This window comes from Xenia sp. Carnegie-2017, unplaced genomic scaffold (genome assembly GCF_021976095.1).
Source record: "Xenia sp. Carnegie-2017 unplaced genomic scaffold, XeniaSp_v1 HiC_scaffold_21, whole genome shotgun sequence".
Classification (NCBI taxonomy): domain Eukaryota; kingdom Metazoa; phylum Cnidaria; class Anthozoa; order Malacalcyonacea; family Xeniidae; genus Xenia; species Xenia sp. Carnegie-2017.
The window spans coordinates 4,223,885-4,247,425 of NW_025813484.1; the positions used below are offsets into that span (position 1 = coordinate 4,223,885).

General features: G+C 35.6%; 1 protein-coding gene, 3 long non-coding RNA genes and 1 pseudogene across 5 annotated transcripts; 4 read left to right on the top strand and 1 right to left on the bottom strand.

Annotated features, from left to right (window-relative positions):
• Positions 1 to 3,452: 3,452 nt before the first annotated feature.
• LOC124444423 lies at positions 3,453 to 3,804 on the top strand. Its single transcript, XR_006947952.1, has 2 exons — positions 3,453 to 3,595; positions 3,675 to 3,804. It is a non-coding gene; the product is annotated as an uncharacterized LOC124444423 (long non-coding RNA).
• A 777-nt stretch (positions 3,805 to 4,581) lies between these two features.
• LOC124444662 lies at positions 4,582 to 8,312 on the top strand. The gene is made up of 4 exons (XM_046995291.1): positions 4,582 to 4,794; positions 5,043 to 5,124; positions 7,101 to 7,325; positions 7,514 to 8,312. The coding sequence occupies exons 1-4, from the start codon at positions 4,667 to 4,669 to the stop codon at positions 7,688 to 7,690; spliced, it is 612 nt and encodes a 203-aa protein (XP_046851247.1). The 5' UTR covers positions 4,582 to 4,666; the 3' UTR covers positions 7,691 to 8,312.
• A 978-nt stretch (positions 8,313 to 9,290) lies between these two features.
• Positions 9,291 to 12,513, bottom strand: LOC124444666. Its single transcript, XR_006947987.1, has 3 exons — positions 12,309 to 12,513; positions 9,456 to 9,501; positions 9,291 to 9,395 (listed from the first exon to the last, which is right to left on the bottom strand). It is a non-coding gene; the product is annotated as an uncharacterized LOC124444666 (long non-coding RNA).
• Positions 12,514 to 13,167: 654 nt separating this feature from the next.
• Positions 13,168 to 17,821, top strand: LOC124444554 (annotated as a pseudogene).
• An 8-nt stretch (positions 17,822 to 17,829) lies between these two features.
• LOC124444668 lies at positions 17,830 to 21,718 on the top strand. Of its 2 annotated transcripts, none has more exons than XR_006947990.1 (3): positions 17,830 to 18,429; positions 21,585 to 21,630; positions 21,693 to 21,718. It is a non-coding gene; the product is annotated as an uncharacterized LOC124444668 (long non-coding RNA). The 2 variants fall into 2 exon arrangements; XR_006947989.1 differs by lacking the exon at positions 17,830 to 18,429 and adding an exon at positions 18,772 to 18,976.
• The last annotated feature ends 1,823 nt before the right edge of the window (positions 21,719 to 23,541 follow it).

Genomic DNA, 23,541 nt, shown 5'->3' on the forward strand with positions numbered 1-23,541 from the left:
GTTGGAACATTAACGTCTACGTAATCACAAGCATAAGCAACGAGCGTGCTTATGACTCTCGAGGGTTTACAGAAAAAACATCAAAAATCATATTCTTCTTTTCAATATTTTATACTTCTTTCAGCTTAGGAAACAACATAAAAAATAACACCACGCTTTTATGGGCAAATTTATTCCTAAAGCTCCTCCCACCCACTCAAAAGAGCGAAGTTACACCATTACACAGGCTTAAGGAAATGTGTTAGGCATTAGCTGAAAGAAGAACACAAAAAGAACAAGAGAAAAACGAAAGAAGATTTCCATGTCTTTCTGTGTAAACTCTGAAGAGAAAAAGAAATAAAGTTTTATCGTTTATGCTTATTCTATCGTGTGTACCATGCATTCAATTTTGTTTTCTCATGAGACCTAAAAGACCAGGAAAACGGAAATTTTTTGAATATTGTTTTGTTTATGCTCATGTTGATTCTAATCCTTCATTTATTCTGTCTTGTTTGACAATTAATAATCACTTTTGCTTGTGCTGTAAGACTAGTATGACCAAAGACAGCACCAAAAGCACCTTCTCGTTGTGTAACTTTGCCATTGGAAGTTGAAAAGAAGAAAATCATTTTTCTATGACAGCCACAGGCTAAGAAACTCAATTTTAAAACAAATAATTTAAAAGTGTACACGGTTAAGAATCACTGACGATAATAAGAAAAGATGGCAATGAAGTGAACGCAAGAGCTAGGTGTCACAATAATTTATGATGCTGAACATACTAAATTATTTGATCAGAGAGCCATGTTAAAGTACTAAGAAGTAACCAAAGTGATTAGTGATTTATTAACGAACATAATAAGTTCATGGTGCGATGATTTCCGATACTGAAAAATCAATTCATTTCTCTCGTATTCTATATTTCTAGACAACAAAGTTGACTTCAAGATGTTGCTAACGGAAGAAACAGATCATCCTTCGACCCAAAACATCCTTCTTCATTGTCCATATCAATAATTCGACCGACCAACAGAGAGCTAGCTTATGTTTGCTTATTGCCTAGTTCTGACACGTGCTTGATTTGGTAATAACTGGGGGATTTGGTAGTAAAGAGATGTGTTGTACTTGTGCAACAACTGACTGGCGCTTCTATATACCATGGAGTAATTTTGTAGATGTTAGCACAAATCAGTTAACATGCTTTAGAGCATGTTAATATAAGAGTGCTTCTTGCTCATATCTTGTGTAAAATTAAAACAAAATCTAATTTACATTAAATCAATCATCATGGTTGAAAGAGAAATTGCAATACGCTGGCAGAGTATTGCAAAAATCTTAAACTCAACATCTATGCAAATGATTATCACGAGCCAGTCAGACTAGCCGTCTACTTTGAATATTTAATGGTTTATTTGTGCCTATGATTGCACTGTTATAATATTGAGGGATGTTATAACAGTGTCTACAAAGCAATAAAAATTTAACTTCCGGTGATGTTCTAATGTTTGGTAAATGATTTAGCCAAAATAGCTATTTTGTATGATTGTATAGAACTATTGCAATCATAAAGATAATTCCTCGGGAGAGGAAACTGTTTCAAATTTTGAATCCAACTTGAGGGCTCGTCATGAATGCTCGTCTGTCCATTATGTTCAATGGAGATGATTGACTTCGTTTGAAAAATCTGACAGTAACTTTTGTGCCATAAAGTAAACCTTTCCTGTAAATGTTGGCAGTTTACAGCTGTTTTCTGAAATCATCAAAGTACCAGTTTTGATAGAAATTTCGACAGATCGTCTGCAAACACTGGTTTTTGAAAATTTATATGCTCCTACAGTTCGTCATGATTGTATTTTAACATTATTCTTACAGTTATTCATGGCACTGAACGATGAAGATTGAGACTGCGGTATGTGTTTGTTTGTCAGTTGTTTGCTTGTTTGCTTCATCATACTGCAACTTTTTCCTCAGTTTTTCAGATGCAGAGGTCGATAAGATCAAGAATAGCAGAACAGAGATGTAAGCATGTATTTGTTTGTATCGTTCATCAAATCTTCTTTGCAATTTCTTTCAGAACCACATTGCCGTAACCTGTCATTGTCAAGCAACGCTTCTTGCAGTAAGTTAAACCAATATTTATTACTTATTTTTGGAGAAGATATTAAAATTTAAAGAAGGCATGTTTCGAGAAGACAAAATTTTCGACTTCCATTCTTCGGTGTTTGCAGATGATCATAAACATGCACAAAAACACAAAAACATGCACATAAAAGATTTTTTACAATATTCTAACTAAACTAGAGAGTTCCCTCGCTCTCTAATTTAGTGAAGAATTTCAAAAAGAAATTCAAGTATTCCAAAAGAGACTTCTGCCACCTATTTTGAAATAACTTGCACAAAATTTCAAGCAGCGTACACTTGATATTCTCATAGAAATTTTTTGTAATTAAAATAAGATCATACGTATGTAATATAAAATTTGACTAAATCAAAACAATTTTTCAAATGATAGCCAAGTATTCGAAACTTGATGTAAACTAATAGAATTTGTATGAATACAATTAATAAGAACTTAACTGTTTGTTCATTCTTGGAGGAAGATTGGGGGTTGGAAATGGCATTAATTTTTGGGAAACGGATGTTTTATATGGACCGTTTACATTCTATATAATAAGTCGTTCATGTTTTGATTGACGTTGTCAGTCAGTGAATTGTAAGTCAAGATGTATCAACTATGAAATACAACCGGAAATCCTTATATATATTGTTTCTATGTATTGTGTTCAAGAGTAAAACAATCTTCTAACAAGATCTTTCAGATCAATGCAAAAATATCAATAAAAAATTTATCATTAAATATCAACGAACACCAAACTTTTCCAAGATATACAAATTTGGCTGTAATTATTCTGAACGTAAAACAAAATTTTCAATAGTATGTTATTTTCCGGAATTTGGATGGAATCTGTGAACTACTGAAGTGATCTGTGAACAACTCACTATTAATCATATGGACTTAAATGCGCGTATGAACTATAACACGGGTGGATTTTTCTATGGAATGATTTGATGGTCATGATTGTGATGGATTTTTCACTGACGGGGGAGGGCGTTTGCACTGGGTATGGGGCTCATAGGAGGAGAAGGAAAATAGTTTAGATGGTAAAATTTCTATACAGTAATTGATCTTCAATTCTTCATAGAATCGGACGATGTATGGAAAATTTTATAGGCAATATGAATCCATGTCTATTATTTAATTATTAATATTATAAATTCTGGCCTGATCGGAAGACAAATAATAGTTTATGGTAATAGAGCTCTTGGAAAGGACACAGCCACCTCCCTCCAGGAGCGTGAAATTTATGAATAAAAATACTTACTGAAGTACCACTGGCATGATTGTGATGTTGCAAATGATGTCAAATAACACCCCATTCGTCTTGTGAGACGTGGCTATAGCCGGTAAAGTACGGGTACAAAACGTCGGCTGGTAGTCGTGGAAGATACGTACGTTGTACTTTGGTCGATTAACTTATGTTATTGTGTCATTGGTAATATCGATAATATTTTCTGATTTGTGATTTTCTTACTGGTAATGTTAAAAGATGCCAAGGTACACCAAATAACGGCCTTATAGCTGTAGACTTTTCAACATTTATTATCATTTTATAAATTTTATGATAATTTTGTAGGACAAATAAAAGGTTTAAAGCAACTGTAGCTGTCACATATCATGATGAGGATGGCCATGTTGAGAGAGAGGAGGTGGATTTGTCAGAATTGGTTACTGAGGATCATAGAGGAAGCTGTTCTATTAACAGTCCTGATAATTGTGGTGTATTGGAAGGCCATGAACTGGGAATGGAACAAGATAACAGTGATCTTGAAAGTGATGTTCGCCATGATTGTGAAGACTCAACTTCTTACAGAAAGTTGAAAGACAAAAGCATGGGAAAATTTGACATTCAGTTATAAAGAATACATTTCAGTTTGCTGGCAAAAATTGGAGCAATCGGATGTGTATTCATTGTGATAATGAAGCAAAGTTTAGGTGCAGCGATTGTGGTCCAATGGCAAAGTATTGTGAGAACTGTATGTTAAAGATGCACACAACCGTAAATATTTGTCATCATGTTGAAATATTTAAGGTAACCTTTATGAGGTAGATATTATAAAAGTCTTTACAGTTAACTCTCTCAACACTTGCAATAAAAAATGAAAAAATAAAATGAGAGTTTACATTGTGAAACATGCTACGAAGCACTAATCTAATATTTTTTATGAATGCAAGAAAGGGGATTGATTACAATGAATTTCTACGAGGTTATTCATTGCTTTGTAGGATGGCATGTTTTGGCCATATAAACTCATGAACATGCTGGTGTATGATTGTTCATGCCAAACAGCTCGTCACAAAAGAAGTGTTTCTGTTGTTGATGTTAAAGGTATGTTATATGTAAAATGTGCTGTAAAAGTTTCTTCATTTTAGCTGGGATGGTTCAACACAATTATAATTTTGGATCTTTTTCAATTTTTAGGCACCTTTTGTACTGTTGAGGTACAGTTTTGCTCATGCTCTTCCGAGTTTGTTCAACTTCTGCAATTTGGCCTTTGGGGTGGAACACCTACAAAACCAAGAATTGCAATTGCAATTGAGTTTTTTGAATTGGTTCATTCTGTGCAGATGGAATGCCAGGCATCAATAAAAAGCATTTGTCAGTCATTTGAAGAGTTTAATCACAACCACATATTTTCTTCTTATGCAACTCCAAAAATGTATCCTGTCATTATAGATGCTTTTGAAGAATACAGGTAATTGCATGTAGGTCACTGATTTATTGCACTGCTGTACTACGTATGAATTGCTGGGAAAGTTGCAGTCAATTTTATAGCCTAAGAATCTCATCTTAACAGATGTATTTAATTGGAGGAAATCAAAATGCTAAAGTTTATGATGAGAAAGGATTTTTCCTCAAGTATTACTGTATTGCACTGTATTTTGTTTATGTCATTTGTTTAAGAGTGCATAATTGCTTTCTTTGTGTCATTGTTTTTTTCAGAATTTACAGACATAAACTAAACATGTTGAGCTGTGTTATTCCTGAGCTTGATGAAGGAAATATCTGTCCTGCTTGTCCCAAAGTGAGTATATTCGTATTACTCGTTTAACAATGACAATTTAGTAAAAAGAACATTAGCAATGCTATCTTAAACACCTTTTTGACTGCATCATTTGCATCATTGAACTCAAATACATTGCATGATTTTATCCTTCACCATTAAACAATAGGTTTCTATAGAAACAAATAATCATGTCACTGTTGGTTGAATAAATTAAGTATCAAGACCGTAGTGAGGTTATTCAACGCTTACTGGCAAAACTTACCTAGCGTGAGGTTGAATCTCTCAGGAAGTTGGAAATCCAGTTCAATTGTTGCACATTGATGAGACCATCTCATAGCATCAAAAATTTTTATATTAATCTATAAATTGTGATAGCAATGAAATTATAAATTCACAATGGTATACATCTGTAAACATAGAAAGCTTCATCCCCCATCCCCAGGATTTATCTGCCGTTTTGACCAAAATTATTCAAAGCTTCCATCAGTTTCTAATGAAGCATAAAACAAACTCATTTAGTTAAACAATTAAAAATATTATCAATCATTAAACATTTTCGATATTTATGACAAGACAGCTAAAAAACATTGTAAAGACTGCATTTATGTTCGCTGTGAACAAATTTCCTCCCTTTTGGGAGGTAAACAAACCAATCTGTATGTCAAATCAACAAATGAAAACATTCTATATTTTATTTCATTCTTGAATAACTGTCTATATCTTTGATATCCATAAAGAGGAATTGCACACGATGAAACAAATGTAACTTGATTAAATAGTTCATTGGTTTCAACCATTGAGTTGTAATGTTTGAAATGTTCAAGGTTAGAAGCCATCTTGATTTCAGCAAGCGGAGACTGAAACGAGTTAATATTTTAGTTGCAATATTAACAAATACTAAATAAAATCAATTACAAGAAAACAAAACAATGATGAACCAAAATTGTTAAAGAACATATTTTAAGTAAAAACGACTCATGCAAGGTAACTCAAATGTTCAACTTATGATGGTGAAAATATAAAAAAAACATGGAGATAAAATAAAGCATGACAATCAATAAATCTTCACTTAGGTAATAATAGCTGCAGATCCAAATTTATAAACAGTGTGTGAAGCACTGACTAAAACATTTTGGCAATCAAATGCACTTGAAAGCCCTGGCAGGTTAGGTGCTACGGTGACTTTTACTACAAAATCTCCCTCTTTCAAACATTGTTACCTCACTACCGTGCATCGTTTTACTTATGCACGCTAGCTAAAATGTAGATCCCATTAACTACATACATGTATGGTCTTATATGAGCCAGTTTTAAATACTCAAAGAATATTTAGGCAATCAGAGAGTAAAATATTTTACCTTACTCTGAACAAAACAGTTTTCTTGTGAGTCTTTTTATCGCAGGGATACGTCGGTATAAAATTCTTATCACCAAAATGTTTCAAATTCCAAATTGGTGAAGTGTTGACTGTGTAGTAAGCTGGTCGATACAACTCATACGCAACGCATCGATTTGCTGTTTAAAATCATGATAGAACTCATGCAGATAGATTGGTTTCACATAGCCAGAATAACAACCAATAACTGTTAGCTTCCAGAGCAATTCAGTGAATTCACCACAAATGTCAGTCTGCTACGTGAAGATAGTTCTCTTGCATATGCCTCAAGTCTTTTTTTACGCTTCCGAATTGCATCCTTGAACGCCTTATTTTATACAGTTCAGCCAACATTTACCTATTCTTGCCATAAAATGATTAAGTGTGCTCCAAGTTGACTGAAAATAAAATTGTTCAGCATACGCCATTTTGAAAGCATGTCTATAATTATCCACTATCATCCATTGTAACCACTATCAACATCCTAATGTCATTGGTCAAAAATAGTCACATTTTTATTTACTTTTGCCTTTCATTCATGTCATTTCTAGATATGAATTTTCTTATTCGTCCATAGTTCAATCAATAATAAAAATATTTATTGTAAATTTTATTATAGCAAATGAACGTGACGCCAAGAGTTTGTAAATTACATGCAATTTTTCGTCGTGGTATAGTGAACTATCTATCTCGACCTTATTTAAACCTGAACATTTTTACGAAGATGGTTCGAAAGTTCCCTGCAATCTCCCACCAGTTTAAAGAAGCAAAAGACAAAGTAGGATCTTTAATTCAAGATCCAGGGAATGAATTGAAGTTAAAGATGTACGCCCTTTTTAAGCAGGTATTTTACGAATCATAAAGATATTGTATCCGGTTTTTACATAAAGCTTGACCATTAGTTGTTGTATCTCCTACCTACAAGCTCTTCAATTAAATGGTGACTTTACATTTTGGTGCACGATGTGCATCATTGCAGTTGAATCACATATTTGCAAAGGCACAGTCAATTTTTTTCAATTCTAACTATAGAGCTCAATGATCTCGACCTTATTTAAACCCATTGAACTCTACAACAACTGGAAGGCTAACTTGGACGCCATCTTTGAAGCCTGCACGAGCGCCGCCATTGAAGGTACGGAGGCGAAATACATCACTTCGAAATTGCCGAATTTTTTGCAAAAAACAGTGGTCTTCAAGCCAGCTTAATGTCTAAAATCTTAAACAATGTTTGGAGATTGTTTTTTATAATTTATTGTACGAACATTTTTACTTGCTAAAACTTACATATTACTTGAAGTCGTTTGAGAAGTTCCTTTCTCTTAAATTTATTCTTAAGTTTATCATACATTACATTACAGATGTAAATTTTTTTTTGGGTCTAAGGACATGAGAGTAGAAAACATTGAGGTGTAAAATAATCTCTAAACACGAAAGAAGATGCCGCTACTATACTGGGGAAATGCCAGTAAATTTGATGATCAATTTTCACATGTTTTATACTTGTTGCGAGGTATGTCATTTTGTACGTTTTATGTAAATTTTCGTGAATTAAAAATACTGTGAAAAGTCCCAAATGGATTGCCAGCTGATGAAAAAATCATTTTACACCTTAATGATTTCTTCCTCTAAATTGTTTTCATCAGTTACCATGTTGGGGCAAAATTCCATACAGTGAAAAGAATTTCTGCTAATTTTATGCTTTGCTGAGCTTCGACACTCTCATGTACTCTCCCAACATGGCTTATATGACGTCAAAAGAAAACACACTATAGCTACGGTTGAATGAAAACAGCCCCAAACATCATTAAATATTTGTTAAAATTGCGTATATATTATTACGAAACAGCGATTTTGTGCACGTTATGATGACAAATTTCCATATTGCATTGAAAAGCGTATTTCGAAAACATTTATCAAACGCTGACACTTGCTGGCATGGTGACCATGTTTAATTTAAATACATATGCATATTTTAAGCTGACAGTCGTTTCAAAACTACCGATGGATGTTATTTATTCATCACGGCATAAATGCTTTTCAAACAACTTTATTATTCTAAAATCATTACTTAATAGAAATTTGTACAACATTATTCCAAAATAGGTGGCAGGAGCCTACTTTGAAATACTTTACCACAAAATTCGTTTTCTAAGTCAGAGAGCGAGGGAACTCTCTGACTTAGTAAGAATACGCCGAATTCAACAGAGTATATATGCTCTCTCAAAATCCAAGATTTCTTAAAATCTAAAAGATAGCCAAAGAACAAATTAGCGATACAATAAAACAAACACATAAACCTGAAAAAAGACTGAAGTCACTAAGCTACAAGTCAGTGAAACAAATAAAAAAATTTTTATACCTCATCTTGTTCTCCATCAGCATGCTTCCCGTCTCTCCGTCAGCATCCTCTTCGTCGCTCCATCAGCATCCTCTTCGTCGCTCCATCAGCATCCTCTTCGTTGCTACATCAGCATCCACCTCGTAACGCCATCAGCATCCTCCTCGTAGCACCATCAGCATCCTCCTCGTAGCACCATCAGCATCCTCCTCGTAGCACCATCAGCATCCTCCTCGTAGCGCCATCAGCATCCTCCTCGTAGCGCCATCAGCATCCTCCTCGTAGGACCATCAGCATCCTCCTCGGACCATCAGCATCCTCCTCGCAGGACCATCAGCATCCTCCTCGCAGGACCATCAGCATCCTCCTCGCAGGACCATCAGCATCCTCTTCGTAGCACCATCAGCATCCTCCTCGTAGCTCCGTCAGCATCTTCCTCGTCTCTCCGTCAGCATCCTCTTCTTTTCATCAGCCTCCTCCTCATCTAAACGAAAATCTAAAACAAGTTAAGATTAGGACAGGAAAAATAATAACGTACTCCTCTATCTTCTTCTTGATCTTCATCTCTTGTACCTAAAAAGACTGAAGAAGAAGTTATTTGTTTGATGGAAACAAACAATTGTAAGCACCCACCACTGCCAGAGTTCGCGTTCTTTCACTGTCCGTACGCTCGACATGTCTATAAAATGCAACAACAATATCATGGCAAGTGATTATGGAGATCGTGCTTTCGCATTGTAATAGTTTTATCATGCTAAAACATTTATATCCATGACTGTACATGATTGAACATGTATGTTAAGTGAACAACTCTTTGAAGATTATAAGACTCGCGGAAAGCTTATCGTTTGAACCGTGCATTGTGTTATAACACCCCTCAATGTTATAACACATGCAGTGTTCTGTAACATTGTCAAACGATTTATTACATGCGATATAATTCAAAATACCTAGATAAAAACAAGATAATTAACGAATGTCTCATGCAATATATTCTCTGCTCAACTCTTTTCGATTTCATCCAAAGGTTGTTTAATTATTTCGGTAAGGCACTAAGGTTTATAAAGATTTTGCAACACTCTGCCCGCATGTTGCAATATCAAATGAATTAACTTAATTACCTCAATTATATATTACAGAATATACAATTCTGTAATATATAATTTAATTTAAATTCCTCGTCTCTTCATGTGCATCCTTCTCGTTTCTTTATGTGCATCCTTCTCGTCTCTTCATGTGCATCCTTCTCGTCTTTCCATCTGCATCTTCCTTGTCTTTTATCTGCATCCTCCTCTTTCCATCTGCATCCTCCTCGTCTTTCCATCTGCATCCTCCTCTTCTTTCCATCTGCATCCTCCTCTTCTTTCCATCTGCATCCTTTCTCGCTTTCCATCTGATCCTTCTCGTCTCTTCATCTGCATCCTTCTCGTCTCTCCATCTGCATCTTCCTTGTCTTTCCATCTGCATCCTTCTCGTCTTTCCATCTGCATCCTTCTCGTCTTTCCATCCATCCTTCTCTTTCCATCCATCCATCTTCATCTTTCCATCTCCATCTTCCATCTCCATTTCTCTTCATCCTCATCCTCCTCTTCCATCCTCCTCATCTTTTCCATCCATCCTCCTTGTCTCTTCATCTGCATCCTCCTCGTCTCTTCATCTGCATCCTTCTCGTCTTTCCATCTGCATCCTTCTCGTCTCTTCATCTGCATCCTTCTCGTCTCTTCATCTGCATCCTCCTCGTCTTTCCATCTGCATCCTCCTTGTCTCTCCATCTGCATCCTCCTCGTCCCTTCATCTGCATCCTCCTTTTCTCTTTATCTGCATCCTCGTCTCTTCATCTGCATCCTCCTTTTCTCTTCATCTGCATCCTCGTCTCTTCATCTGCATCCTTCTTGTCTCTCCGTCAGCATCCTCCTCTACTTTTCATCAGCCTCCTCCTCATCTAAACGAAAAATCTAAAAACAAGTTAAGATAAGGACAGGAAAAATAATAACGTACTCCTCTATCTTCTTCCTGATCTTCATCTCTTGTACCTAAAAAAAGACTGAAGAAGGAGTTATTTGTTTAATGGAAACAAACAATTGTTTAGCACATACCACTGCCGGAGTTCGCGTTCTTTCACTGTCCGTACGCTCGACACTGTACATGACTGAACATGTATGTTAAGTGAACAACTCTTTGAAGATTATAAGACTCGCGGAAAGCTTATCGTTTCAACCGTGCATTGTGCTGTAACACCCTCAATGTTATAACACATGCAGTGTTCTGTAACATTGTCAAACGATTTATTACATGCGATATAATTCAAAATACCTAGATAAAAACAAGATAATTAACGAATGTCTCATGCAATATATTCTCTGCTCGATTTCATTGAAAAGGTTGTTTAATTATTACGGTAAGGTACGAAGGTTTATAAAACATCATCGCATTTGAAGATTGAGCAACATTTTGCCCCATGTTGCAATATCTTGTATACTCTATAATATATATTTGAGGTAATTCATTTGAACGTTTCTCAAGTGAATTACCCACTTTATCTCACCTACTATAACATCACTTGATGCTACAGTAGTTCCTCTCAGGAGCAGGGACGGATTAACCAAAGGAAGCTGTCTAGAAGCCTCCACAAACAAGGGCCTTCACATTATTCAAAGGAAGAATAAACATAGTTGCTTTAAAGACGAAGGAAAAGCATTTAGTTTATTTGTTGGATCAATTTCAGGTGATGAAGAACAGACCACGTATGACAACGAATCACAGTAAACTCAGCCATTTTGCTCTGATGAGCATTGAGGACAATATTCTAACAGAAATAAACTTGGAAGAGCTTATCAAAGACTGCCAGAATAAAATCGCAATAACTACTTTATCTCAAGTAGCAGCATTCACTCGTCGTATGCAACCGCTTTACACGCTATATTCGAAGTTTATACTTTTATCAAATGCTTTACGAAATTTGAAAGTAAATTTTACTGTTGAAAATGAGCAGCACATTGCGTTTAGAGTAAGGAAAGGGATCTTTACTACGTATTTTGCTGCTCAGAGCCTCCACACATCTTAATCCGGCCCTGCTCGGGAGACATAAAATATTATATCCTTTTGTCACAAAGACAAAAGGATTGAACTACTATTTCTAACAATGGCCAGTTGTTAGAAATAGGCAAAATGCAAAATCATCACACTTATGTGAATGATAACGATGAATGCAAAAATGAAAATATTTTCTGGACATGTATTGAAGAGGTCCAATAATTGATGTCAAGAATAGTGGGAAACTTTTGGCAGTTTCGTTCGTGTTCTCACTTCAATATGTAACTGAAACTTGACGGCATTTTGTGCTCCAAGATCGAAACATAGAAATACTAAGAAATCGAAATCATTCCTTCGAACAAATAGGACTCATAACGATGCTTTGAATATGCTGTAACGAGAATTCACATCACAATTGGGTTATACATTTTAATTCATCGATCTCAAACTTACATCTTTATGTCATCGACGATTTTTCTGTATTTAACCTGCCGCTTTCAAACATGGCTAAAATATCTCAACCGTGTCATGTCTTCAGTTGCTCGTCCTTTCCAACAAGTAGTCGCATTTCTTGAAGGCTGTCTTCGACTTTCAACAGACTTTCACCTTTCCCAGACGAACAGCTCGGTCAAATAGGGTTATCGAAGTGAAAGACCCTACTTTTCTTCTGATAACTTTCATATATCACATGAATTAATTATTAATTCATTCGTCAATTTTGTTCAAACCATGATAAAAAGGGATTAAATTCATTGATTGCATGAAAATATATGCAGGGCAAAGACAAAAGGAATTAAGCCTGGTTATAAGTTAACTAACGACATTGGTTAGTAAAAGAAAGCAAAGCCTTTTCCCCAGAGGTTTGGAGAAAACAAAAGAATATTTCTTTTGTTTCCTCAATGAAGAGTTTGCGAAATCAATGATTGTAAGGTTATGACGGCAGACAGAGCATGTCGTGTTGTGGTAAATTTTATCTAGTATGAACAAAAAATTATCTCACCCAAAACCGCAATTCAATGCACCATAGCTTGGAGAGTTATCATTTTCTCCCACCTGACCACCTTTATTCAACTTGTTACGTCAACAAATAAATTAGAAGGCATATCAAAAGCTTGTAATTTATTCACGTGGGAATCACCCACATGTTATAGAAAAGCTTTTGTCGTGCTCAATACTTATTATGAACATTGGAGCCCTGCTTATTGCAATAATATGACTTGCCATTGTAAAATGTAATGTAATAATTTAACGAGAGAATTTTATTGACAGAACTAAATGGTAGCAAGTGATTCATTTTAGCAATCCTAATAGGATGGGACAAAGGGAAAGAATGAGAGGTAAGTTCGTTTTCAAATAATTATCTTTAGCGATGTAACGATAGCAGGACTTTCAAATGCGGTAAATGTTTTGTGGGAAAAGCGCGATTGTTTCTTTTCCGTGGTTGTAATCCTTAAAATTACATTATTAACAGTAAAACTGAACAAATTGAAAGTTATCTTTTTCCTCTTATATTCCTTGTTCAACGAGTTCATTTCCTTGATCAAACCATGATGAAAATTTATCCAATCACATTTACATTAAAGTTTTTTTAAACTTCAAGATTTCCCCACATTCATTTAGCTTAAATGCCGCATGATAAACGAATGATATCTCTAATCAAAGATGATCACGCAGTCTCCGATTTTTTTAGGAATGAAAATAGGTTTTACGTTAATTGGTTTATGTTTGGCGTAAGGTGAAGCCGGTGATCCAACAATTAACACGTGATTACCCTTTAACCATAATCTCCACATGCTTTTATGAAATCCTCGAGCATCTAAGTCCCAGATTCGTAAACATCTCGCATTGTATTTGCAAATACAAACAGAATGTAACCAACATGTCTTTAATTACATAATTACATGAATGTTATATTTGGTTCATGTGTCATGCTTACTGGTTATGATAAATATCTTTTGATATGATCAAAGCTCGTTTGATCTGAAATAATTTAGTTTAGAAATTATAATGATCATCAGAAAAATTACCTAGTGATCATGAAAATACTTTGCTGTTTTGCCAAATTTCAAGGTTTATCTGCATACATAGGAAGACATTTTACTCTATAAAAATGCTTTTCATACATCAATAGCCCTTTGGATTTTATGGCAAACTTTGGATTTTATGGTATGAGCCATAGATTAACACACCTTTACATCTCTAGATGAGGTGTTCAGTTTGAAAAGGGGACAATATGTGACATGGGACAACATTTCATGTATGTGAAATACTCAGGTTTAATACCATTCCAGTCAAATTGTCAAAATAAAAGCTTCATGGATCAGAAGACTCAAAATCACAGGTTATAGTAAACAGCTTCTCATGTAATCAATGTTAGTTTTCTCAAATCTTAAACAATATGTAGTATAACTGTCCAATGATTGAATGATCAATGATCATAAACTGAAAAGCCCCAAACATTTGCTTATGATAAAGTAAATAATAGTATGGCGCCTTATGGCTACAGATTTTTTGTCCATTGAAATATATTTGCAGGAATGTAGGATTTTGCTGCCATATAACGGCCACGATTCCCCAAGCACTAAAGAAATTATAGCTAAAACTCCTTCGGCAACAACAATTTTAGAAGCATCAATCTGCTTACCATATGCCATATTGACATAAATCGCATCACATACTCGCATAAATTGACTTTGATATATTACATTCATGCATACACTTCACTTGTCCTTTACTTACGATTTTGGATGTAAATTTCTGCTGATAAAACTCAAAACAATGTTGGCTTTCTTTTGAACATCAATGACTGAAATGTCGCTCGCGAGATCGTCTTCGCCAAGCATTTACAATTTATCCATAAATTTTTCACCCTCTTGAAAAATTCACAGTTTGGACAGCTTCATTCATGTCAATATATGAATTTGTAAAGATTTCAATAAAATCCATCTGATTGTAGTTTAGTTTCTATCATGCTTATAAAAATTGCTATGAAACGATCAAACATTCAATTCAGACAGTGAGCTTGACTATGTTAGTTCAGTTGGCTATCAGTCGAAATCCGTCAAACCAATCACAATAAAACAAAAATTCAAATGAACCAATTGTAAGATAGCAATGAAGTATTTGCCGGTTGCCAGTCTCCCTTAAATTTGCGCAAATTTGCTCATTATACTGAACTACCATTTTGCTTGCACCAAGTCAAATGGAAGAGAAATGGAGTGCAAACAATGACCATTAAGTCGAGTACGTATATTTCCGATCGTATTGAAGTCACATTTTAACAGATGGAAAAATAATGCTACAAGTTAATGTTTCCTTGACACTTGTAAGAGTTTCTTAAAGAATCCTTTTACGTGGAGAACTGTGTCTTTACATGATCGCCGATATTGCTTTTGCTCAAAAGTCTTGGTAGTGTTTATGCCGATGAACTAAAATGGCGGGATAGCTGGTCATTTATCGTCACAAAACGTGGCCATCAATACTCAGAGAAACATCATCACGCAGCAGACATATCGAACTGGGGTGAGCCTGTCACTGCTCGTGCTACAGTTCCTCTTGTTCCTGCTAAACAATCTCAATGTGCTTGGGATGACAGTGAAGAATCAAAGCGAAGAATGTTTTGTGATAAGTTTGAAGGCTATGGAAGTGTATGCAGTTGTAAGTATCTTTTCGTTACATCCATGTAGGATTAGATTTCTTATTTAATTGAACGTACAGCGATGTGTTCAGTAATTTTGCCATTCACATTGTGCATTAAAACTTCGAGAAAATATTCTGAGAATACTCCATGGAAAAATTGTAGAAATAAGGATATCACTGTTATTGCAGCTAATGTTAGAACGATATGAAGAACTGACAGAATATGTTCTTAAATGTTGTAGGTAATAATCCTGCTCCAATTGAAATTAAAACAACACCGTTGAAGTTAGAAAAGTTCAAGACATTCCTGTTGCTGTGATTGCTAGTAACAGGCCACATTATCTTTATCGTGGCTTACGGTCAATGTTGTCAGCTCATGGAGCAAAGAAGGAGTTATTTACTGTATTTATTGATGGATTCTTTGAAGAACCAGCTGCTGTGGCAAGGCTATATGATGTAAAAGTCGTACAGCATATTCCTATTAGCAGTAAGAACGCTAGAATATCACAGGTTGGTAAGGCTTTTTCTTTGAGAGTGTTTACACGATGTAATCAAAATTTTTTCGTTCCTTTTATTACTTTTTAAATGTATTTTCTCTTCCCCCCAGCATTACAAGCGAACATTGACAGAGACGTTTAATGCTTATCCCAATGCTCGGTATATGATTATTTTGGAAGAAGATTTAGACGTATCTGTGGACATATTTAGTTATTTTAATCAATTTTGGCCTTTAATGGATACAGATGAAAGTCTGTACTGTATATCGCGTGGAATGATCAGGTTTGTTATAAACAAAAGCTAACAACATTCTTTTCATCTTTTTAGTCTTTTACTCTATTGTTGGCTTGTGTTTGCTACACAACAAAATTTTAATTCGTTTTCAACTTTATTAACGTGGTTTTGAACGTCTCTGATTCTTTTTGCTTTTTTTGTCGAGTCCAGTTTATCTCTGACGAGAGTGCAGAATGTAAATTAAATAAATCTCAAATATTTTTCACATTATAATGGAAAATGGAAATCTCCGTACAAGAATCTGTTATCTTATTGTAGTTTTCTTTGGTTACATTATGTTTGTCTTTATCGAGCTTCCTTCCTTGCACATCACGAAGTGAAATTTAGGAAATTTACCTTAGAAATGGTACATCCATTGAAAAACTAATTTATGTGATTAATGATTTAATTGCAAAAACAAGTATTTCTATTTTTAGGGTTATGATCACACATGTAATGATCCTGCAATGTTATATCGTGTAGAAACAATGCCTGGTTTAGGCTGGTGAGAATTTTTATTACTACAAATGATTTTGTTTACGCTATGACATCACGCAACAGTGACGTCATGCTACAATGACATCACACTACAAGCACATCACGCTGCAATGACATCACGCTACAATGACCTCACGCTGCAATGACATCACGCCACAATGACATCACGCAGCACTATAAATGTATAGATAGTATAAACTTCATTCTATCTATTATTTCTCTTTACATTAACAGGTTGCTCAAACGACGACTTTATAAAGAAGAACTTGAGCCAAAATGGCCAACCCCTGATCTCTTTTGGGATTGGGATATGTGGATGAGGATGGACAGCAACAAAAAGGGACGTGAATGTATCATTCCGGATATCTCAAGAACCTACCATTTTGGCGCCAAAGGCCTGAATATGAATGTATTTTTTCAAGAATCCTATTTCAAAAAACATACGTTGAATACTGAACCTAACGTTAAGTTTAATGTTGGATTGTTGAAAAAAGAAAATTATGAGAAGGAGATTGAACGGCTTGTAGGGTATGTCTTGCAGGATTTTATAAAATATTGACAACAATATTTTTCTTTTCACAGGACAATGAAGGAGATTTCTACTTAGTGATTCAGTGATCTAATTATCATCATAGTGCGTATATTTATGTCATTTGATTGTTAGAGATGTCTATCTACTGTTTTTTACAGGTTGGCAGAGCCGTTGGATCACAGTAAAATCCTTGCAAGAACGAGAAAGACTTTGTTCCAGAAACATCTGATAAAACATATATATTTTATATTGAAATGAAACATGCTAACGACTGGACAACATGGAATAATATAGCGAGATGTTTACGAATCTGGGACTTAGATGCTCGAGGATTTCATAAAAGCATGTGGAGATTATGGTTAAAGGGTAATCACGTGTTAATTGTTTGATCACCGGCTTCACCTTACGCCAAACATAAACCAATTAACGTAAAACCTATTTTCATTCCTAAAAAATCGGAGACTGCGTGATCATCTTTGATTAGAGATATCATTCGTTTATCATGCGGCATTTAAGCTAAATGAATGTGGGAAATCTTGAAGTTTAAAAACTTTAATGTAAATGTGATTGGATAAATTTTCATCATGGTTTGATCAAGGAAATGAACTCGTTGAACAAGGAATATAAGAGGAAAAAGATAACTTTCAATTTGTTCAGTTTTACTGTTAATAATGTAATTTTAAGGATTACAACCACGGAAAAGAAACAATCGCGCTTTTCCCACAAAACATTTACCGCATTTGAAAGTCCTGCTATCGTTACATCGCTAAAGATAATTATTTGAAAACGAACTTACCTCTCATTCTTTCCCTTTGTCCCATCCTATTAGGATTGCTAAAATGAATCACTTGCTACCATTTAGTTCTGTCAATAAAATTCTCTCGTTAAATTATTACATTACATTTTACAATGGCAAGTCATATTATTGCAATAAGCAGGGCTCCAATGTTCATAATAAGTATTGAGCACGACAAAAGCTTTTCTATAACATGTGGGTGATTCCCACGTGAATAAATTACAAGCTTTTGATATGCCTTCTAATTTATTTGTTGACGTAACAAGTTGAATAAAGGTGGTCAGGTGGGAGAAAAATGATAACTCTCCAAGCTATGGTGCATTGAATTGCGGTTTTGGGTGAGATAATTTTTTGTTCATACTAGATAAAATTTACCACAACACGACATGCTCTGTCTGCCGTCATAACCTTACAATCATTGATTTCGCAAACTCTTCATTGAGGAAACAAAAGAAATATTCTTTTGTTTTCTCCAAACCTCTGGGGAAAAGGCTTTGCTTTCTTTTACTAACCAATGTCGTTAGTTAACTTATAACCAGGCTTAATTCCTTTTGTCTTTGCCCTGCATATATTTTCATGCAATCAATGAATTTAATCCCTTTTTATCATGGTTTGAACAAAATTGACGAATGAATTAATAATTAATTCATGTGATATATGAAAGTTATCAGAAGAAAAGTAGGGTCTTTCACTTCGATAACCCTATTTGACCGAGCTGTTCGTCTGGGAAAGGTGAAAGTCTGTTGAAAGTCGAAGACAGCCTTCAAGAAATGCGACTACTTGTTGGAAAGGACGAGCAACTGAAGACATGACACGGTTGAGATATTTTAGCCATGTTTGAAAGCGGCAGGTTAAATACAGAAAAATCGTCGATGACATAAAGATGTAAGTTTGAGATCGATGAATTAAAATGTATAACCCAATTGTGATGTGAATTCTCGTTACAGCATATTCAAAGCATCGTTATGAGTCCTATTTGTTCGAAGGAATGATCGATTTCTTTGGTTTCTTAGTATTTCTATGTTTCGATCTTGGAGCACAAAAATGCCGTCAAGTTTCAGTTACATATTGAAGTGAGAACACGAACGAAACTGCCAAAAGTTTCCCACTATTCTTGACATCAATTATTGGACCTCTTCAATACATGTCCAGAAAATATTTTCATTTTTGCATTCATCTTTTTCATTCACATAAGTGTTATGATTTTGCATTTTGCCTATTTCTAACAACTGGCCATTGTTAGAAATAGCAAGTTCAATCCTTTTGTCTACTTTCAAATTTCGTAAAGCATTTGATAAAAGTATAAACTTCGAATATAGCGTGTAAAGCGGTTGCATACGACGAGTGAATGCTGCTACTTGAGATAAAGTAGTTATTGCGATCTAATTCTGGCAGTCTTTGATAAGCTCTTCCAAGTTCATTTCTGTTAGAATATTGTCCTCAATGCTCATCAGAGCAAAATGGCTGAGTTTACTGTGATTCGTTGTCATACGTGGTCTGTTCTTCATCAGCTGAAATTGATCCAACAAATAAACTAAATGCTTTTCCTTCGTCTTTAAAGCAACTATGTTTATTCTTCCTTTGAATAATGTGAAGGCCCTTGTTTGTGGAGGCTTCTAGACAGCTTCCTTTGGTTAATCCGTCCCTGCTCCTGAGAGGAACTACTGTAGCATCAAGTGATGTTATAGTAGGTGAGATAAAAGTGGGTAATTCACTTGAGAAACGTTCAAATGAATTACCTCAAATATATATTATAGAGTATACAAGATATTGCAACATGGGGCAAAATGTTGCTGAATCTTCAAATGCGATGATGTTTTATAAACCTTCGTACCTTACCGTAATAATTAAACAACCTTTTCAATGAAATCGAGCAGAGAATATATTGCATGAGACATTCGTTAATTATCTTGTTTTTATCTAGGTATTTTTGAATTATATCGCATGTAATAAATCGTTTGACAATGTTACAGAACACTGCATGTGTTATAACATTGAGGGTGTTACAGCACAATGCACGGTTCAAACGATAAGCTTTCCGCGAGTCTTATAATCTTCAAAGAGTTGTTCACTTAACATACATGTTCAGTCATGTACAGTGTCGAGCGTACGGACAGTGAAAGAACGCGAACTCTGGCAGTGGTATGTGCTAAACAATTGTTTGTTTCCATTAAACAAATAACTCCTTCTTCAGTCTTTTTAGGTACAAGAGATGAAGATCAGGAAGAAGATAGAGGAGTACGTTATTATTTTCCTGTCCTTATCTTAACTTGTTTTAGATTTTCGTTTAGATGAGGAGGAGGCTGATGAAAAGTAGAGGAGGATGCTGACGGAGAGACAAGAAGGATGCAGATGAAGAGACGAGGATGCAGATGAAGAGAAAGGAGGATGCAGATGAAGAGACGAGGATGCAGATAAAGAAAAGGAGGATGCAGATGAAGGGACGAGGATGGACAAGGATCGATGGAAAGATCATAAAGGATCGTCGTAAAGATCGTCGCGAAGATCTCGCGAAAAGATCGTCGAGGTCGTCGTCGCGAGATCTCGAAAAGATCGTCATCGCGTCGATCGTCGTCGATAAATCGATCAAATCGAGATCGTCAGGATCGATCGAGAATCGTCGGCGTCATCGACGTCAGATCGTCGGCGATCGCGTCGTCGGCGAGATCGTCGGCATCGCGATCGATCAAGATCGTCGGCGTCATCGGCGTCAGATCGTCGGCGTCGCGTCGTCGGCGTCGCGTCGATCGGCGGCGTCGTCGGCGTCGCGAATCGATCATCGGATCGTCGGATCAGGATGTCAGATGGAAAGAAGGAGGATGCAGATGGAAAGAAGGAGGATGCAGATGGAAAGACGAGGAGGATGCAGATGGAAAGACGAGGAGGATGCAGATAAAAAGACAAGGAAGATGCAGATGGAAAGACGAAGGATGCACATGAAGAGAGAAGGATGCACATAAAGAAACGAGGATGCACATGAAGAGACGAGGAATTTAAATCAATTACCTCAATTATATATTACAGAATTGTATATTCTGTAATATATAATTGAATAATAAGATAATTCATTTGATATTGCAACATGCGGGCAGAGTGTTGCAAAATCTTTATAAACCTTAGTGCCTTACCGAAATAATTAAACAACCTTTTGGATGAAATCGAAAAGAGTTGAGCAGAGAATATATTGCATGAGACATTCGTTAATTATCTTGTTTTTATCTAGGTATTTTTGAATTATATCGCATGTAATAAATCGTTTGACAATGTTACAGAACACTGCATGTGTTATAACATTGAGGGTGTTATAACACAATGCACGGTTCAAACGATAAGCTTTCCGCGAGTCTTATAATCTTCAAAGAGTTGTTCACTTAACATACATGTTCAATCATGTACAGTCATGGATATAAATGTTTTAGCATGATAAAACTATTACAATGCAAAGCACGATCTCCATAATCACTTGCCATGATATTGTTGTTGCATTTTATAGACATGTCGAGCGTACGGACAGTGAAAGAACGCGAACTCTGGCAGTGGTGGGTGCTTACAATTGTTTGTTTCCATCAAACAAATAACTTCTTCTTCAGTCTTTTTTTAGGTACAAGAGATGAAGATCAAGAAGAAGATAGAGGAGTACGTTATTATTTTTCCTGTCCTAATCTTAACTTGTTTTAGATTTTCGTTTAGATGAGGAGGAGGCTGATGAAAAGAAGAGGATGCTGACGGAGAGACGAGGAAGATGCTGACGGAGCTACGAGGAGGATGCTGATGGTGCTACGAAGAGGATGCTGATGGTCCTGCGAGGAGGATGCTGATGGTCCTGCGAGGAGGATGCTGATGGTCCTGCGAGGATGCTGATGGTCCTGATGGTCCTACGAGGAGGATGCTGATGGCGCTACGAGGAGGATGCTGATGGCGCTACGAGGAGGATGCTGATGGTGCTACGAGGAGGATGCTGATGGTGCTACGAGGAGGATGCTGATGGTGCTACGAGGAGGATGCTGATGGCGTTACGAGGTGGATGCTGATGTAGCAACGAAGAGGATGCTGATGGAGCGACGAAGAGGATGCTGATGGAGCGACGAAGAGGATGCTGACGGAGAGACGGGAAGCATGCTGATGGAGAACAAGATGAGGTATAAAAATTTTTTTATTTGTTTCACTGACTTGTAGCTTAGTGACTTCAGTCTTTTCAGGTTTATGTGTTTGTTTTATTGTATCGCTAATTTGTTCTTTGGCTATCTTTTAGATTTTAAGAAATCTTGGATTTTGAGAGCATATATACTCTGTTGAATTCGGCGTATTCTTACTAAGTCAGAGAGTTCCCTCGCTCTCTGACTTAGAAAACAATTTTGTGGTAAAGTATTTCAAAGTAGGCTCCTGCCACCTATTTTGGAATAATGTTGTACAAATTTCTATTAAGTAATGATTTTAGAATAATAAAGTTGTTTGAAAAGCATTTATGCCGTGATGAATAAATAACATCCATCGGTAGTTTTGAAACGACTGTCAGCTTAAAATATGCATATGTATTTAAATTAAACATGGTCACCATGCCAGCAAGTGTCAGCGTTTGATAAATGTTTTCGAAATACGCTTTTCAATGCAATATGGAAATTTGTCATCATAACGTGCACAAAATCGCTGTTTCGTAATAATATATACGCAATTTTAACAAATATTTAATGATGTTTGGGGCTGTTTTCATTCAACCGTAGCTATAGTGTGTTTTCTTTTGACGTCATATAAGCCATGTTGGGAGAGTACATGAGAGTGTCGAAGCTCAGCAAAGCATAAAATTAGCAGAAATTCTTTTCACTGTATGGAATTTTGCCCCAACATGGTAACTGATGAAAACAATTTAGAGGAAGAAATCATTAAGGTGTAAAATGATTTTTTCATCAGCTGGCAATCCATTTGGGACTTTTCACAGTATTTTTAATTCACGAAAATTTACATAAAACGTACAAAATGACATACCTCGCAACAAGTATAAAACATGTGAAAATTGATCATCAAATTTACTGGCATTTCCCCAGTATAGTAGCGGCATCTTCTTTCATGTTTAGAGATTATTTTACACCTCAATGTTTTCTACTCTCATGTCCTTAGACCCAAAAAAAAATTTACATCTGTAATGTAATGTATGATAAACTTAAGAATAAATTTAAGAGAAAGGAACTTCTCAAACGACTTCAAGTAATATGTAAGTTTTAGCAAGTAAAATGTTCGTACAATAAATTATAAAAACAATCTCAAACATTGTTTAAGATTTTTAGACATTAAGCTGGCTTGAAGACCACTGTTTTTGCAAAAATTCGGCAATTTCGAAGTGATGTATTTCGCCTCCGTACCTTCAATGGCGGCGCTCGTGCAGGCTTCAAAGATGGCGTCAAGTTAGCCTTCCAGTTGTTGTAGAGTTCAATGGGTTTAAATAAGGTCGAGAT

Bases quoted from the DNA above. Each gene is read 5' to 3' on its own strand.
- LOC124444662 (XM_046995291.1), top strand. From the start codon at position 4,667: ATGGAATGCCAGGCATCAATAAAAAGCATTTGTCAGTCATTTGAAGAG. The intron at 4,795-5,042 runs GTAATTGCATGT...TGTTTTTTTCAG, and splicing joins GATGCTTTTGAAGAATACAG to AATTTACAGACATAAACTAA. The intron at 7,326-7,513 runs GTATTTTACGAA...TTCTAACTATAG, and splicing joins TGTACGCCCTTTTTAAGCAG to AGCTCAATGATCTCGACCTT.